Here is an 18,959-nt window from a genome sequence, read left to right on the forward strand (position 1 = left end):
CAGGATGATTTGGGGGTATGGAACTCTTATTTAAGCAGCGTTCACGTGACCCCTGTAAAAGAAATCTGCCAAATAGAGTGCCTTTATAACGGCATTGGAAGTTTGAATGGAATGACACAGGAATGAATGTTTTAGTTGAGGTAACAAGAGAAAAAACCACGCAATTTGTTTGGTGCTAGGTTTATGTTACAGCAGATAATTTGTATTTGTGTCATATTAGGTATGGTAAAGGGTTATTTGCATGAGATGTTCCATTTGTCAAAAATAGATTCTTGCTCTTGATCATTCTCACTAAAACCAGGTCCCAAAATTGGGTGCCATTAACTGATTCAGATTTGCTTTGAAATTACAAGAAAAATGGCCTGATCTTTTTAAGTTAAATGGAGCGGGAGGAAACTACTTGTGATGCACTCACAATTGAAGGGGTCCCTTGCAATGCCTGATTCTCATTGCATGATTCATCTGTTTCACAGGTGTCAGCAAACAACTCCTATCTGCCAGCCCAACCCCTGTGAGAATAACGGTCAGTGTGTGTCGCTGGATAACATCCGCTATCGCTGCAACTGTGCATCTGGTTTTGATGGTCAGAATTGCCAGAACAACATTGGTGAGAACTGTGCATTCTCCTCTTTATTAATATTTGTCCTGACAGCTCAGCATTTCTGGTGCAAAGATCTTGTTTACTTTACATTTATTTAAGTTGAGCATTCTTAAAAAGGGAGGTTCCACTGTACCACCGTGTAATAACCTTGACACACTTGGGCCTGCTCTGCAGATGATTCACTGACTGTGCCTCCAACCCTTGTCTTTAGTATTTGTCCTGACAGCTCAGCATTTCTGGTGCAAAGATCTTGTTAACCAGCTTGCATTTATTTAAGTCGAGCATTCTTAAAAGGGAGGTTCTACTGCACCACACTGTAATAACCTTGACACACTTGGGGCCTGCTCCACAGATGACTGTGCCTCAAACCCATGTCTGCACGGAGGTACTTGCACCGACATGGACAACAACTACCAGTGCGGCTGTTCCATGGGCTTCTCCGGCACACGCTGCGAGACACGGGAGCCAATGTGTGCCACCAATGTGTGCAACGCCGGACAATGCGTGGAGGACCACCAGCAAAGCACCTACCGCTGCGTCTGTCCTGAGGGAAACTACTACGGTGAGCCATGAGGGTTAGAGAGAGAGAGAGACAGAGACAGAGAGAGAGAGACAGAGAGAGACTGAGAGAGAGAGACTCAAGACTCAAATGGTTTACTGGTTAGGCAATCTGCCCATTTCCAGGTGGGGATGGGGGTATCGGGCATAATTAGTACAACACTTTTCGAAATCGAACGCGTGTCTGCGTACACCCGTTTTTTACTGACATGGTGTGTTCAATGTCAGACGCGTGGTTTACCGATACATGGCGAGCGAGGGAGGGAGGGAGGGAGGGAGGGAGGGAGGGAGGGAGGTTTTGCCTTTCTGGGGGAGAAGCTGTTTTGTCTTGTCATTAGACGACAGCTTAGTGAAAACACATATATGCCTTGAAATACTTGCCGTTTTTTTTTTTATGCATGCGTCAACTGAGAGAGAACACAGAAAAATGGACCTCGCAAGAAAATTAGTTGTTCTGGTGGGGTTTCTTTCCTTTGTGTTCCTGTGATGAGCAATGTCTCTCCCATGGTTATGAAATACATGCTTTGTGCAGATGCAGAATTTGCCTGTAAAATTAGTTGGTTTATGGTCAGTATTCTGCATACTTACTTTTGTTAGTGACTTGCCTAATCTCTTCTTAATTTGAAACTATGGACCTCCACAGGCAGCGTATGTCAGTACGAAGCCTATTTTGGCTTTGACTTGAATGGATCGGCGGTATGGATTTACAATGCCAGCGGGGTGTCCATCCAGGATTGCATGGCCCGATGTGAGGCGGAGAATTGTTCTGATCTATTGTACAACACCAACACCAACACTTGCAGAGTTGCTGATCCTCGCCAAGCCATCCCAATCAGCCAAGGCGGTGAAATATTTTACTACAGATCCTGCACTAATGTGGAAGGTAAACGCTACGTGTTTAGACTCAGTCTGTTGAAAGGTTAGCAAGATTGTTAATGTTTCAACTAATGGTTCAAACCAGATCCTGTGCAAGTGTGAAAAATGAATGCCACATTTATTATAGGTGCTACCAGTCGGAAGATTGACAAGCTTTTTTTCTTTTAATGGTTAACACTCCTTTTGGTGCAGGTTTGTAGTTTGCAGTTCTGAATGCAGAGAGAGAGAGAGAGGGAGAGGGAGAGAGAGAGAGAGAGAGAGAGAGAGAGAGAGAGAGGGGGCGCGAGAGAGAGAGAGAGAGAATGTGTGTGTGTGTGGACATTTTGACTTAACTGGGTAGACATGCAATTATCAGCAGAATTTATTTGTAGATACTGTAATCATTGCATGTGTAGTTACTAAGACCCCCCTTATGATATATCATCCACAGACACCTACTGGTCTGCATGGTACGACAGCTTCATGCCCCAAAGCGGTTCTGGTGGTGATGATGAGTCGCTTGCCAGCCTTAATGGGGTGAGTACAGTTAATGGCTGTACTTTGTCGTCTCTCCTTACTTTCATGTCCATGCACTTCACTTTAGACTCTAATAAATTATTACTGACTGTTTCAATTTTTAGTTGACCATCTCATTGTAGAAATGAGCATTTGTTCGTGCTGCTATAAAACGGGCAACTTATTACGCTGTTCATGGTACGTAGTGCATGGCATATTTTTGTATTGCTCCAGTTGTGATTCGGGATTCATTTTGCCCAAATGACGATGACAACAACACACAGGAAATTGGTACAAGCCCATTGCTCTGATTTTTGTCTTTGTAACTTCTGTTACATGACCTATAGGCCTAAAAAAGACAGGTCCTCTACCAACCAAGCACTTCAAGACAGTTACCATACACTTCTGGATGCAAGACAGTTGATTATTTCCCTCTGTTTTGTTTCAGTATGGGCTGAACATGTGCAAAGGTACAGAGCCTGTAGCGGCCCAGTGCCAGAGGGTGGACACTAAGGAGCCTCCGTCCCAGGTCCTGGCTGTAGACTGCACCCCGACAGGGGGACTCCTCTGTTTTAACAGTGACCAACCCAACAATGAAACCTGCCACAACTACGAGATTCGCTTCAAGTGTCTGTCTTCCAGGGGTGAGTTTCTCCTGTACCAGCTAGCCTGCCTTGCAAAATTTCTGTTTTTTGAGTTTGAGTTTCTTCCTATGTGGACATGCATTCATATTTTTTGATAGAAAAAGAAATCTCTCATACCTTACCTTATATATGGAGATGCATGGAGATATATGACAGTTGCTTTTGAGTGTATGTGGTTGTAAATAGCATTGTTGGAGAGGATTCAAGCATAATGATTGATGTATGCTAATTTTGGAAATGGCAAAATAGGTTCAGCTTCAGCTGTGTGTGACATTATTTGTGCATATCTGTGCACATGTGCATTCATTTCTAAGAACAGGGGTTGCTACTTAAGTGATACTAGAAAACCGTTAATATTACTGTGCTTCTCTTTGTGTCTCTCGTCTAGTGCTGTCTAAGTCGCCATGCCAAGACATCGACTACTGCAGCAACAGCAGTGTGTGTCAGAATGGCGGGTCATGCAGCGAGGCAATGACGGAGGCTAGCTGTAGCTGTGCCACGGGTTACTCAGGATCCCGTTGTCAGCATGATGAAGACAACTGTGCCGGCAACCCTTGCCAGAACGGTGCTACCTGTGTCGACGAGTTCAACAGATACCGGTGTGAATGCATGTCAGGATATTCAGGTAATTAGTGTAAAGCCCGCTACTAACCACAGCTGAACCAAGCCGAATCTATTCGAACTAGGTTCGGCGTGCTTTGCACGTCATCAAATCAGAGGATTCCCCTATTTTTGGGTTGCAGCCGCAACGTTCCGAGGTTTGCTCTCTTGCAAACCTTGCAATGGTCACACGTAACCTTGGGCAAACTGACTTTTTTTAATTGGTTTAAAGCCCCAGTATGTCTCAAATGGTTTACAAAACGATTTAAATCTTCCAATGAAAAATGTATTTTTTACAAGTAAAATGACTATTTCTAAGAATACTCACCTCAATTTAACTAATAGGAGTTACCTTACTTACGAGTGCTAGACTGAGAAGCGTCCTATGTTACCAGTACTAGACTGTAAACAAGGTCGCTAACTCTAGATTTCCGTCGGTATACCATTTAGGGGAGTAGTCTCCCTTTGTCGGTAGTACCTCTCTGCGCATGTGCCAATGCCCATAATCCCCAGTTTCAATTCGAAGCTATTAAGTCAATAGCGGGGTTGGTGGGAGGGTCTCTGGTTAAATTGAGGTGAGTATTCTTAGAAATAGTCATTTTACTTGTAAAAAATACATATTTCTTTCGAATACATCACCTCAATTTAACTAATAGGAGAATAGATAACAGGCTGGAGGGTTGACTTTCGATCGGTAATCTAGTGTCACCTCACCCGACTCAGCCCATTTGTCCGGAATCCCCCCTGTAAAATCGGGGGAAGAAAAGGATAGATCATCGGACTGAGAAGCAAGAAATCCTGAGTCGGGCGAGTGGCAAGTTGCATTGTTGCCACTGTGTCAACTTGCTCCAGAAAGGGACAATCGAAAGAAAGTCCCACCTGTCAATGTAGAGCTGGTTTCTACTCGATGGTCGTTACTATTCCTCTGATCACTTGTCTTTATCAATGTTGGGTTATGGTTATGACTTGCCATTATGCGCCTTGAGCGACCCAACTCCCCAGCAACGTAAAGTTCTGCAGGCGGATCAGGTGAACGACCTAAAAGATGAGGAATGGTCAGAGAAAACAGTCAATATAACACTTACCTCGACAGTACTATTCTTGCACATTATCTATTATAGGCCGAAAAAATTGGACAAAACGCTGAGTGGGTACAATTATCTCCCATAACCATGCGCCACCGTGGATCCCAAGCACTGTCCGAGTGCTTCCCCCTTACAGGATGTAGGTGGCGCGTCCTCTTTCTTTTTTCGCGCGTGTCAGACCGGCTGTGTTTCTGCTACGCTCCCGGATTATTTTGGACTAAGAGGCTTCTTTTCTGTGTGGACTATCACCTGTTGGATTATTGTGTGTTATTCCACTTCTGGCTTGAGGCTACGTTGTGTTTCCTTCAACTTGTGCCTCCGTTTTTGTGTGGCGGACTCGGCGTGCCTCCCGTCCTACTTCGTGGTGACCGGTCGTCTGCTTCTCGTTTCGCCGCATTCACTTGAGTATTGACCTAAATTTTCTTTGAATTTTGTTAATTCTCGGTCTTTAAGGGTACGTACAGGGCGAGGTAGGATGTCTCGTCCTGTTTTGGGCTCTGGTTCTACGGAACCAGAGTCTGCCGGGGGCAACCCTTCTCCGGGCGCCCAGCGTTATGTTTTACGCACGGAGAAGGGGATCTTTCGGCGCTCCGACTCTCCCTCCCCAAACGCTTTGCGTTTGCGGCGAGGGAGGGCGGAGAAAGCCTGTTTGAGCAAGCTCAATGCGAGCTTGCTCAAACAGGCTGGGCTTGAGCCTGGGACTTCGGGCGGGGCTGCGCCGTCGAAGGTTCGGGGAAGGTCGAGGGGAAAGAAAAAGCTTCTTTCTCCTTCTCCTTCAGTGGAACAGGCTTCCCCCCCTTCGACGCCGTTGTCCGGCCCTCAGTCTCAGGCTTCAGCTCCTCCCGGTTTCAAGCCTGGGGGGAAGGTTTCCTTCTCCTCCCTGGCTCGAATCCGGGGGCAGGTCGATTCCCAACCCTCTTTGGGGGTTGGTGAATCCGATCTAGGGGCTACTGGAGAGACTCAGGTTTTGACAGCCAACGGCCATACCACGTTGAAAACACCGGTTCTCGTCCGACCACCGAAGTTAAGCAACGTCGGGCCCGGTTAGTACTTGGATGGGTGACCGCCTGGGAACACCGGGTGCAGTTGGCATTAAAATCTTCCTTTTCCGGTGCCTCTCCTGTGCCCTCCTCGGTTTCCACCGCTGTGGAAGCCAGGAGGGACACGGGTCCTCCTCTGAACTCCCTCGCTGGGTCGTCTGCTGCTGTTTCGACAGTAGTTTCGGCCTCCTGGGGGGGGAGATCGGAGGAGATGACGGGGTCTCTGAATTCCCTCCCCGCTGGGGTTGGGATGCGAATTGACCCCGTTCAGGGCGGTCCTGTGGGGGCAGGGGTTTCAGGCTTCGTGCCTACGACCACTGCTACTACGGTTCCCTCTGACGTCCGTGTGACTGGTGGCTGTCCCTCTTGTTAAGACGCTCCGGCCGACTAGTTACTGGACGTGGAGGTGTTCGACAGAACGTGGTACTTCTGTCGAATGGTCAGGGCGACGGGAACATTGTTTCTGTTGCTCAGACCGACACCTCCGACCGGACCGTCTTGACCCCACGCCATTCCTTAGCGTCTGGTGTTCGGGTGACGGATGGTCCGGACCAAGGGTCCGGAACGTTCCAGGCTTACGGGTCGGGATCGAACCGGACCCACGGGTCCCGACTGGACTTGACCTCCGGGTTTGGTCCGGACGGGACCCATGGTACGGGACCGTACCGGACCTTAGGGTCCGGTACGGGACAGTACCTCTGGCCCTTGCCGGACCCCCGGACCTACGGGTCCGGATGGTACGGTACGGGACCAGTGGTTCGGTCGGGACCGGACCACCCGACCACCTCTGTTGGTCTGGGTGGTCTGGCACCGAACCGGAACACACCGGACCACCGGACCTATGGGTCCGGATGGTACGGTACCGGACCAGTGGTCCGGTCGGGGCCGGACCACTCGACCACCTCTGTTGGTCCGGGTGGTCTGGCACCGAACCGGACCATGCCGGACCTACGGGTCCGGATGGTACGGTATGTCCACGTCCGACCGAGCCACCCGAACACTTCTGTGGGTACGGATGGTTCGGTACCGAACGGGACCTCCGGATGCTACGGGACCGGACCGAACCTACGGGTTCGGATGGTCCGGTACCGGACCAGTGGTCCGGTCCGAACCGGACCACCCGACCACCTCTGTTGGTCCGGATGGTCTGTCACCGAACCGGACCATACCGGACCACCGGACCTACGGGTCCGGATGGTACGGTAGGTCCACGTCCGGACCGAACCACCCGAACACTTCTGTGGGTACGGATGGTTCGGTGCCGTACGGGACCTCCGGATGGTACGGGACCGGACCACAGGACCGGAACATCGGACCACCCTATCGGATCGGTCCGGACCACCCGACCACCTCTGTTGGTCCGGATGGTCTGGCACCGAACCGGACCTACGGGTCCGGATGGTACGGTATGTCCACGTCCGGACCGAGCCACCCGAACACTTCTGTGGGTACGGGTGGTTCGGTGCCGAACGGGACCTCCGGATGGTACGGGACCGGACCGGACCTACGGGTCTGGATGGTCCGGTGCTGGACCGGTGGTCCGGTCCGGACCGGACCACCCGACCACCTCTGTTGGTCCGGATGGTCTGGCACCGGACCACCGGACTTACGGGTACGGATGGTGCGGTGTGTCCACGTCCGGACCGAACCACCCGAACACTTCTGTGGGTACGGATGGTTCGGTGCCGAACGGGACCTCCGGATGGTACGGGACCGGACCGGAACACCGGACCGGAACACCGGACCACCCTACCGGACCGGTCCGGACCACCCGACCACCTCTGTTGGTCCGGATGGTCTGGCACCGAACCGGACCTACGGGTCCGGATGGTACGGTACGTCCACGCCCGGACCGAGCCACCCGAACACTTCTGTGCGTACGGATGGTTCGGTGCCGAACAGGACCTCCGGATGGTACCGGACCTACGGGTCCGGACCTACGGGTCCGGACCTACGGGTCCGGATGGCCCGGTGCCGGACCACCCGACCACCTCTGTTGGTCTGGATGGTCTGGCACCGAACCGGACCATACCGGACCACGGGTCCGGATGGTACGGTATGTCCACGTCCGGACCTAACCACCCGAACACTTCTGTGGGTACGATGGTTCGGTGCCGAACGGGACCTCCGGATGGTCCGGCACCGGACCGGAACACCGGACCACCCTACCGGACCGGATCGGCACCCCCGACCGGACCGGACCGGACCATTTCTTTTCTGATCAGACCCGATGGGTTCCTGTTCAGTCTATAAATGGCGGGGGTTCGTTGGCTGGGCTGACCCAACAGTCGCAGGGTTGTTGTTTTTCTCCCCCTTCGGCTGCTGGAGACGTTTCGTCTTTGGGGCAGGGGTCTTCGCGGCCTCTTGCTTCTGTGGGCGTTTCTTCACAGCCTGCTTCATCGCTTTCGGCTCTTCCCCCTCAAGCTCCCTACACTCCTGCTTTTGAGGAGTTGTCGGGAAGTGAAGAGGAGAGTGAGTCGGAGGACGATAGGGAGGAGGATCAGGGTCGCCCTGAGGTTAACACTGATCCTCTACCCTTGCCGGTTTCTGATGGAACTTCCGAAGCTATGCTTCGTACTTTCCAACAGTACATGACAGACATCACGCGGCGTCTTGACGTCACGGATGCCTCTCTTAAGCGTCTGTCGTCTAGTGTTGACACACAGGACCTGGACCCGGGGTCTGAGGACGAGAGGCAGGAGGCTCGTCCTCGCACAGCTAGAAGGACGTTTGAACAGTTTCAGGACGTCCTTCCCTGAGACGCCCTCTCGTCCTTTGAGTCCGCTTCGGCCCGGGCGCGGGAGGCTCACGCCGCGTCTGCCGGCGGCTCGTTTTATGAACGATCCGTCCGCCGGCAATTCGCGTTCCACCCTAGTCTTAGTGCCACGGTGGAAGCGGCAGCACATCGCCTGAGGAGTACAGATTCACGTGCTAACGCGACCTATGTTCCTCGGGAGGACGCGGGTTCAGTGCCATGCTTTCCTTCAGGAGGCGCACCTCCACTGTTTCCTCGTGTCCAATCTGTTTCGTCCCTCCCTTTTCCCTTTGACTCTCGAACTCTCCCTTTCCAGACTTCGAGTGTTTAGGGTGGGGCTGACGGTGATGTGTTCGTTGGGGAGGTGCCTTCGGTCAAGAAGGTAAAACTGAGCTCTGCTTCGTTCCACAATCTTGAGGCCACCGTTTCTTCCACAGTCGAGGCCCAATCACAGGCCTTGACATGGATGAGCACGCTGTCCACACTGTTGGACCCTCCCGATCGGGCAGAGTCTGATTCCACTCGGGTCCTTGACACGGTTCGAGTGGATCGGGCTTTGCATGCCGTGCGATCGTGCGTGACGTCTGCGGCAGAATTGGCCATTGGAACACGGGTCCACTTTATTGGCCCTGTTCCGTGATCATTTTCTGCCTACTTCTATAGTGCCTCCGGATATGAGGAAGAGTCTGAGGAACACGTTTCCTCAGCCTTCTTCCCTCTTTCATCCGGACACTGTTCGTTCTGTGGTGGAGTCCACACGCCAGAGGAACACTGATTCTCTGATGGTTGGCCTCGCTGCTTCGGCGACGGCGGCGGGGAGTAAGAGAAGTGCTACAGTTACCTCCAGCTCCCAGCCTCAGAAGAAGAAGAAGAAGCCAGTTTCACTGCCTCCTTCTTCCTCCTCTTAGGCGCCTGTTGCGTTCCCAAGTAAGACGAAGGGTGCTCAGACAGGTAAGGGGAAGCAGCACCACCAGGGGGGGTGGTCGCAAGCCTGCGCCTGCCCGCCAGCAGAATTTTCAGTGAGTCCCGGCCCTACGTTGACGCCCCCTCAAGTTGCCCCTCTTTCGTCCGTCGGTTCCCTTTTTCGGGCCCGCGGCATGTGGGGCAGACTGGTCTCCAACCAGTTTTTCTTGAGGGTGGTGTGGTCGGGGTTTTCTCTACCGCTGTCGTCACAACCTCCATTGTCCGCTCTAACCTGGACGTTCCCCCCTCCTCGAGACCCTGCCAGATGGCAGGCTCTTCAGGACGAGGTGAACTCGTTGGTCGAGAAGAAGACGGTCTACCCCCTTTCTCAGCCTTCTCCGGGGTTCTGCTCCCGCCTGTTCACCGTCCCCAAAAAGGACGGCCGGTTCAGGCCGGTGTTGGACCTCTCCACCTTGAACTTGTACCTTCACAGGTGCAAGTTCAAGATGGAAACCCCTTCGTCGGTCCGGTTGGACATCCGGCCAAACGATTGGGCCATGTCTGGGACCTCCAGGATGCTTACTTCCACATCCTGGTGGCCCCGGGGTACCGACATCTGCTCCGGTTCGTTTGGGAGGGCACAGTGTTCGAGTTTCGGGCCCTCCCATTCGGCCTGTCCTTGGCCCCTCTGATTTTCAACGGGGACAACAACACCACATGCTTAGCTTACCTTCGCCACCAGGGGGGCACCAATTCTCGGTCCCTCTCCCTGTTGGCGGAGGAGATTCTGCTCTGGTGCCAGACCAATCAGGTCCGGATGTCAGTCCAGTTCGTTCCGGGGAAACTGAACGCCCTGGCCGACATTCTCAGTCGGGGCGATCAGGTTCTCTCCACAGAATGGACCATCGCTCACAACGTTCTACAGCGTCTGTGGGCAAGGTGGGACCGTCCTCTGATCGATCGGTTCGCAACTCGATTCAGCGCTCGGCTTCCCAGGTACGTCAGCCCCTTTCGAGACATGAATGCGTTCCACTTGGACGCATTCACTCTCTTGTGGAGGCTCCTCGATGCTTACGCCTATCCCCCGACATCTCTGATTCCGAGGGTGCTGGCAAAATATCTGCAGGAACGACCAAGACTGATTTTGGTCGCGCCTTACTGGCCAACAGCTCCGTGGTTTCCAGATCTTCGCGGTCTCACCCACGTAGACCCTCTACCTCTGGATCTGGACGGGGGAGGTCTGCTCCAGCCTCGATCATGCCTCCCTCATCCACGTCCAGAGAGTCTGTGCTTGACCGCATGGCTCTTGTGCGCTCCAAACTGCTTGCACTAGGATTGCACAAGAGTTCAGTAGAGTTTTCCTTGAACGCTAAGAGGCGATCAACTAATCAGCTCTACGACTTACGCTGGAGAGCTTGGGCCACCTTCGCCTTGTCCAAGGGGATAAAGCCGCTTTATCCCTCAACACAGGACTTGGCCAACTTCCTGGTGGAAGTGTATCAAAAGAAGAGTCTTTCTTCTAAGACTCTTCTTGGATACAGATCTGCCATCGCTTCCACGATTGCGGCCGCTACTGGTCGCAGATCTGAACACTTGATCAGGTCCTCCCTCATCGCTAATGTCCTTTCGGGTATTAGCAATGCAGCGGTGTCTAAACCTCGGGTTTCATTTCCCAAGGGGGATGTCTTTCTGGTCCTCAAACTCCTGCGTAGCAATGAGTTTGAACCCCTGGCAGGCATCAGTATCAAGTTGCTGATTTTTAAGACTAAATGTTCCTCATCGCTTTAGCCACTTGCCGTAGACTCAGTGGTATTCAAGCTTTGAGTGGCCTGGACTTTGACATTGAGTTCACCACACAGCAGTGGTTGCCAGCATGGTCACGTCAGTCTAAGATATGTTTCTTGGGTATATTTTCTTTTACGGTAGTACTGTTCGAAAATTGCCTGGGTATCTTAATCCTTGGATTTAAGTGATTTTGATTAAGGAGTTTAATACTCTACATATCACCCTCACACCACTCTGGTATTCTGTGCAAGAATAGTACTGTCGAGGTAAGTGTTATATTGACTGTAAGGCTTCTTTTTAAGCCTACTGTCTATATGATACTTACCGAGACAGTACTATTAGAGTTTCCCTCCCGCCTCCCCTCTTGATATGTTATGGGCTTTTTGAGGGTCTGCAGCTCATAAAGAAAGAGGACGCGCCACCTACATCCTGTAAGGGGGAAGCACTCGGACAGTGCTTGGGATCCACGGTGGCGCATGGTTATGGGAGATAATTGTACCCACTCAGCGTTTTGTCCAATTTTTTCGGCCTATAATAGATAATGTGCAAGAATAGTACTGTCTCGGTAAGTATCATATAGACAGTAGGCTTAAAAAGAAGCCTTACAATTCCTCTAATACCTTGAACTTATCACCAAGGTGCGTCTCTGCGACTGATCCTCCATTTAAGGGAGATTGACAGAGTTTCCAGAGATCCTGTAGAATTCTGGTCTGAGGCACCACTTTCCATGGCAAACAATTGCGCCAGTCGCATGAATGAATATATATATCCTCTCTGAATTTACCTCTCTAATGAGGATGGTAGGCACAGATACCAGTGTAAATTCAGGCTGACTTAGCTGTTCCTCCTGCATGACAGGAAGTAAGCGCAAGTGCGCTCAGCAGTACGGTCACTGTCTGCCCCTTACCTGTGCCTGTCTCAACGCATGTGGGGGCTATAAGCCTACCCTTAATGGTTATAGGTACCATTTGTCCTAGAATAGCCAGTGAAAGACAGCCAGCTGTATTGCCTTTACCCAAGGGGAAAACCTGCTTCTTACTTTGAAATTCCACACTTATAGCGTGAGGGGGTCCCCAGTGACCATGGGCATCTCTGAGCCCTTATTGGCTGAATGACCGCTCTTGTCTTACTCAAGAGGGTGCCATGCCTGGCATGCAACTCACTGAGAGGTCCCATTTGTGATTTCAGCAGGACCGTTTTCTGGCTGGATCAGCCAGGTCCTTGATCTAGGTTTTCTGTAAACATGGTTGTAGGTGGCATCTGCTGGGTTGTCTGCCCAGCATAGGTTTTGTGGGTTCTGGGACACTCCAGATTTCTGTAGAGCTCACAAGTTCTTAGATGACTATGCAGTGATGATCTCCGGCCTATGTCCGAAGGTGCACTATCTTGGGCTGATGCAAAGTTCTGCCCCCTGGTAGTTGAACTCACAAAGATGTCTTATGTTGTGATCTCAGTAGTACTTCTGCCTAGATCACCCAAGCCCATATCTGGATTTACAGTAGGCGTGGCTGTGGGCGGCAAGTGTTGCATTGTCTGACCAGCATAGCTTTGTGAGCTCTGGGGCACTTCAGCTGTTTGTGGAGCTGAGCTCTAGGGTGACTATGCAGAGTTGTTTTCAGGCCCCTGCCTGAGGCAGGAGGTGTACTCTCTTGGTCTGATGCATAGTTCTGACTTGACAAAGGTCTTAGTCAGCACCCGAGTTGCCACGTTTCTCGCCCAAAAACGACGCGTAGCCGTAGACTGGGAGTGAGTGAGATAGGCTGGTGTGGTATTCCTGGCTCCAGCTAGGATCTCACTGTGTCTCTACCTCAGGCTCTTCGAGCGAGGGAGAAAAGGCTGGTGTGGTATTCCTGGCTCCAGCTAGGATCTCACTGTGTCTCTACCTCAAGCTCTTAGAGTGACACAACTTATACTCACCCAATAACCTTGTGTCACCGTAGACTGGGAGCGAGGGAGATAGCCTTGTGTGGTATTCCTAGCTCCTGCTAGGATCTCACTGTGTCTCTTTCCTCCAGCTCCTTTAGCTTTTGAGTCCAGGCATCTGAGAGTCTACATATGGATGGGATGGACACATTCACCCACTGTCAAAGGTATTGCCGCACTCATTATGCCTTTCGGGGGAGGAATACCTCTAGGTCTTATCTCTGTGGTCCAGGGATCTTAGAGCGCCAGTTGTAAGAGGCAAACGAAGCTTGTCCAATTCAAGGTTCGGTTGGAAGAGGTGGCTGAGCCTTCCCAAATCCAAGTGTGTCTGTGGCCGTACCCAATACCCCTAAAGGTAGAGGAAGCTCTTCTTGTTCCAGGAAAAATTTGACTCAATGATGGAGGGACGTATGGTTTACCCAGTCCAAGATGTCTGGCAGCACTAATCAATCCGCATGGGCTGAGAGATCCTCCTTGATCTATGAAATCTGGCCCATGGATCTCATAGTGCGGATGGCTGGCCAGACCTCAGACTATCTCTCAGTGTCCTTCCTGGAAAGTCCATGGAAAAACGGGCGGAGTCACCTCGGGAGACATTCCCTCTTAATCAAGTCTGTCCGTCTCTGAAGCATGACGTAGGTTGAGTGCTGTCCCTGTTGAAGGGTTTTGCCTTGACTTGGTTTGTTTGCTTAACGCCCAGCCGACCACGAAGCGCCATATCAGGGCGGTTCTTGACTTGGTCCAAGGATGATAACCATGAGGTTTTGTAGCCTAAGGACTGCCTGACCCTGGGGTAGGTTATCTTCCAAAAGCTGCTGATCATCTCAGGGGCACCTGCCCAGTGATCTTAAACGGCCCATCCCTTCTCTAGGACGTCTACTGTCGTCTCTCCTGTTGATGCTTCTGCCAGAGTTGTTACCATTATCAGTCGAGATGTGACCTGTTACAGGTGTCGGTTGACATTCAGGAAGAAGGGGCAACTCTTACAAGTTGTTACGCTGAGTCCGTCCACAGGTCATGAAAGCATTCTGTACTTGACGATCTCAGAGCACTTCTTCCCCCGTCTCTGCGTTATCTCCAACAGCTCCCCGCCTTGTGATGTAGCCTGAACATGCTCACCCGTGTTGCCCGACGCTTGTATGGCAAGATTCTTGGGCCTGTTACCCTGTTGAACAAGCTCCACTCCAAGTGTGAGTGATCTTCAGAGTCGTTTCCTCAGGCAAATGTCTTGAGACACTTTGATTCCTCTTATCTTGGTACGCAGTGTCTGTCTTGTAGCTGTGTATCCGAAGGAGACATCTAGAGACCTCAAGAGCTTGCAGTATGCATGGAAACTGATGTGACTACTATACCCTGTTCAGTTGTCCACCGCTGTTTGACTGGTGATCTGTATGCAGATTGCAGGTGCCATCTTGTTACTGGTAGGGCGGCTCCCCGGTGTGAAGGTTGTAGCCTCTAACCATTAGCTCTCCATTCCAGGTGATGAAGATAACTAGGAGGCTCTAGGCATTCTCCTCACACTCCCAGACTTCTGTGTAGCCGGGCACTGCTGAATATGGTCAGGCGTGAAGTGTTGGTCTAATTCCAAGAGCGTTAAACATAAGGTCTTCCTCAGTCCGTCAGGAGGTGGTAGACAGGCAATGGGGGGCGGGAGCTGTCCTTCCGGTGCTGAAGCATCGCTACAGGCAGTTTGCAGCACTGAATACTGGTAGTCAAAATGCATGAAGCCACCATCATAATGGGGAACCCTGGCAAAGATAGTGGTGGGAGGGGCCCAGTCCTGTCAACAGCCGTGTTTCGGGGTCACCTCAAGGGAGAGGTTGCAGACGAGGCTGTAGCTACCTCAGGGAGATTCTACTCATGTTACGCCCAGTGGACGTCTTGCCTGACAGCTGGAGGGTCTGTCATAAGCTGTCGCAACGATCCTGGGAGTTATCAGGGCGAAAAGGAAGCCTGTCTCTTCCTGTGCTTACTGGAGGTATTCCCCCAGAGCGCCCGACATTGTCTGTTTGGTAATGTCTACGTATATATAAATACATGTCAATATGACTTAATTCCCCCTCGTACTGATAACGGCATGGATGTGCCAAGAGTTTATCCAGTACCTTTCTCATGAGAGTAGCCGCTCTGTCTAGGAGGCATAGTTAATTGTGTGTTGTAACAACATCCGTTTAGCAAATATGTTATATTTTCCATAATATGAAATGATAAACATTGTATCCCTTGTATGAACCTGACTAGAGCCAGTGTTATTTAAGGGCGGCCTCTTATTGTTAGGTCCTGTTGTCTACTTCTGAGAACCTAGTTGTAGGATTAGGTGACAACAGTAGAGATGTGGCCTTGTTAAAGGTCAAAGGCTTAGGTTTTGCCTACGAACCAGGAATAAGTAGAGGCATGACAACATCATAGGAAGCTCCCCTGTGAGTATTATTCAGAGCCTTGCTCGATCTTGCATGTTGTGAAAACTCAGCTGAGTGTAATACTCATGTGTTAACAACCAAGTTTATTCATGCCCCTAAGGCATGGTTTCAACTGTATATTATTCATAACATGTCATTCAAGTGTAATGTACATCAATTGTGCACTGGAACAGAACATAAGTATATATGTGTGCCTGTTCTAATTGAATTTGAAGAGCTGTCTCCTGGCACTGTGGTATCAACAGATTTTAGCTGAGTGTAAATCTCAAAGTGTAAACACTTGAGTTTATCCATAAGTTAAATCTTTTACCACTCAGATAGCTGATTTAAACACTCCATGAAAATGGAATTTGTAACATCAACTGACTTCTTTGATACCCTTTGCCAAGAAAAAAGGATTATATCCCAATAAGGATGTCCCATCTGTGTTTGCATACACTTTAATTCTTCCTTGTCAATTTAAATTTTTTTTTTTTTATTTTATTTTTATTTTTTTTTTAATATATATTTATATATATATAATGTGTATGTATGCACGCATACAAGTTTACAAGTTAATCAAGTTAAGTTGGCAAGGAAAGTATTCTTTATCCAATTTGAAGAAGTACCACCACGTGGTCTCTGTGAGTCCACCATGATCATCTGATAAAAATACCAAAACCATAATCTGCCAACCGCAGAAAACATCGTTTCCCAGAAACATAGGAGAGAGAATTACTTGCCTTTCTCTGAGAGTAAAGGAAGTTCCCTCCGTAATATTCCCGGAGGCGCATATCTCAATCTCAGTGTTTGGTTTTCTTTCCAAGCGGGCGAGGTTTGTTGTTGTTAATCTTCGATACAACCCGCTTTCAGTTCTATCAGCGTTCAAGCGTACTGCGGTCCGTATCTACGCTGCCCGCAAAAGTCATCGCAGTTTGTAATGACCGAAGTATTCATACGCCATATGTAACATTCGCGGGCGCTCTGTGCCTTCAGTTCAATCAGCGTTCAAGCGTACTGCGTTCCGTATCTACGCTGCCCGCAAGAGTCATCGCAGTTTGTAATGACAGAAGTATTCATACGCCGTATGTAACCTTCGCGGGCGCTCGGTACTTTGTACGCCTAAAAATTCGGATCAGAAATGCGCTTCCGGTCGGGATAACGCGCATGGTAAACCTCGCTGTAGTCGATAAAAAGCTGTTAAAACGCAAAAAACTTCCGGGTAATTTCGAAGTTGAAGGTCTTGTTCGTATTCCTACATTGATGTGTAGGGTGACCTGCCGTTGCTTTCCATTGAAAGCGGCAAGGTAAGTTATCGTTCGCGGAGTTCTATTGCGCCAATGAAACCGGTCCAACCGCTGTCAATATCTGTTCGACATTCGTAACGACTGAGTAAAGAATAGTTGTCGTTCAATTGCATGTTCACTAGTTAAAAAAGACAAGTAACGGAGCCTGTTAGGCTCTGTGTGTCAACAAGGTATCATTGATGATTGAAGTACCTTCTAGTTCTACTTATGACCAAGTAACTTTGTTACATTTTTAAGCCGTTTCACTTTCATTTTCACGGTTCGTTACGTTGTTCAACGTGATGAATCATTGAATGTATACGGGCGTAGTAATCGCCCTTAAAAAGGAAAGCCCAAACCGTGATTGAAGGTGAATGTTGTAGTTCCTGTGAAGGAAGTCTTCTTAGACGGGAAAGGTCTAAATACACGTCTAGCTCCCCGTAGCAAGAAATTGAAACTGGGGATTATGGGCATTGGCACATGCGCAGAGAGGTACTACCGACAAAGGGAGACTACTCCCCTAAATGGTATACCGACGGAAATCTAGAGTTAGCGACCTTGTTTACAGTCTAGTACTGGTAACATAGGACGCTTCTCAGTCTAGCACTCGTAAGTAAGGTAACTCCTATTAGTTAAATTGAGGTGATGTATTCGAAAGAAATAAGCAGTTCTAACCTTATGGAACACACTTGCAATAGCATTTAATAGCTTTAATTGAAACAGTTTGTTTGAATTGCTATTTAGCTCGCGTAAACCACACACCAGATTTCGTGGTTTATCTAACCCCTGAGCCATCGTGAACCCGTGTGATCCACTTTCCTTTTTTTCACAATTTAGTCGTCAGTTTGTGATTTCAATGCAACTCAACTGGCTGTATCTGCAATAGCACGTTATTGTGTACCTCTGATTCTAAAACGCAACAAACGGCTGCAAGTCACACGAACTTGTCAGCGGCGGCTGGCTTCAAAGAAAGCGAGCGCTATGCAGAAAAATCGTCTGCTTTGAGACACGACCTTTCGTGACCTGCTTCTGGGCTATCTTTTTTACAACTTTCAAAACTTCGAATTGTATTGATCTTGTCTTGATGAAAAAAGCCTGACAGTATCTGTGATGGTTTACGGGAGGCTTACTGTGCCTTTAATCTTTGTGTATCTTCATCCTTAAAGAGTGACAATAATGGCAGCTGTAACGCTGTCAACGACCACAAGTCTTCTCACGTGATATTTCTTGATCATGTGACCGGTGTCACCAAAACATTCGCGGCTAGTTAGTACACCGAACAAGGCACGGTGTAACATTCGCCGAACCCAGTTTGCTTTGTTTGGCTGTGGTTAGTAACGGGCTTAATGACCAGAGTTGTCATGCTGAAAGTATGGTTTGTTAGACAAGGATGGAAGCTTGTTTCTTGTATGTGTGTGTGTGTGTGTGTGTGTGTGTGTGTGTGTGTGTGTGTGTGTGTTTGAGACCTACTGACTGACACTCTCTGTTTGTATATATGTGAGAGAGACTCCAAGAGATAGAGAGTGGGTGTATGTGTGTGTGTGTGTGTGTGTGTGTGTGTGTGCATTAGTGCATGCATAAGTGCAAGCATGTGTGTGTGTGTGTGTGTGTGTGTGTGTGTTTGTACCAGTGAATGAGGAGGGAATGCAGATCAGAATTCTTGAAAGAGAGAAAAATGAAAGGAAACTAATGTTTGAAATACATAGGTAAAGAGGATAACTCTTTTCAGCAAATGACATGTTTAAGTGTTGATGTTAACTGATTTAACTTTTCTTTCCACAGGAGTGAATTGTGACATCGATGTCAATGACTGTGCCACCAACCCATGCAACTCACTTGATCGTACAGCGCAATGCTTAGATCACCTCAACAGATACCAATGTGTGTGTAGTCCTGGCTACACTGGACAACGCTGTGAGGTGTGTCTCTTAACACTATTGTGACTAGCATTGCCACGGCGTTAACGTCTTGCCTGCCCAAGCTTGCCACCAAGAAACTTAAAAAAAACA

The 18,959-nt window shown here is 49.6% G+C and overlaps 1 protein-coding gene and 1 non-coding gene across 6 annotated transcripts in view; both read left to right on the forward strand.

Annotated features, from left to right (window-relative positions):
* Nucleotides 1-18,959, forward strand: part of LOC138959186 (uncharacterized) — a 238,685-nt gene that overhangs the window by 148,360 nt on the left and 71,366 nt on the right. For all 5 annotated transcript variants that reach the window (XM_070330571.1, XM_070330570.1, XM_070330574.1 and 2 more), the window contains 7 exons: nucleotides 474-607; nucleotides 954-1,163; nucleotides 1,803-2,042; nucleotides 2,466-2,551; nucleotides 2,979-3,174; nucleotides 3,563-3,799; nucleotides 18,733-18,869. In XM_070330571.1, coding sequence (XP_070186672.1) covers nucleotides 474-607; nucleotides 954-1,163; nucleotides 1,803-2,042; nucleotides 2,466-2,551; nucleotides 2,979-3,174; nucleotides 3,563-3,799; nucleotides 18,733-18,869 — 1,240 coding nt within the window. The remainder of the gene's footprint in view (nucleotides 1-473; nucleotides 608-953; nucleotides 1,164-1,802; nucleotides 2,043-2,465; nucleotides 2,552-2,978; nucleotides 3,175-3,562; nucleotides 3,800-18,732; nucleotides 18,870-18,959) is intronic.
* On the forward strand, nucleotides 5,833-5,951 carry LOC138960550 (5S ribosomal RNA). Its single transcript, XR_011454026.1, has one exon. It is a non-coding gene; the product is annotated as a 5S ribosomal RNA (ribosomal RNA).

The sequence above is a fragment of the Littorina saxatilis genome, linkage group LG2 (genome assembly GCF_037325665.1).
Source record: "Littorina saxatilis isolate snail1 linkage group LG2, US_GU_Lsax_2.0, whole genome shotgun sequence".
Lineage (NCBI taxonomy): Eukaryota > Metazoa > Mollusca > Gastropoda > Littorinimorpha > Littorinidae > Littorina > Littorina saxatilis.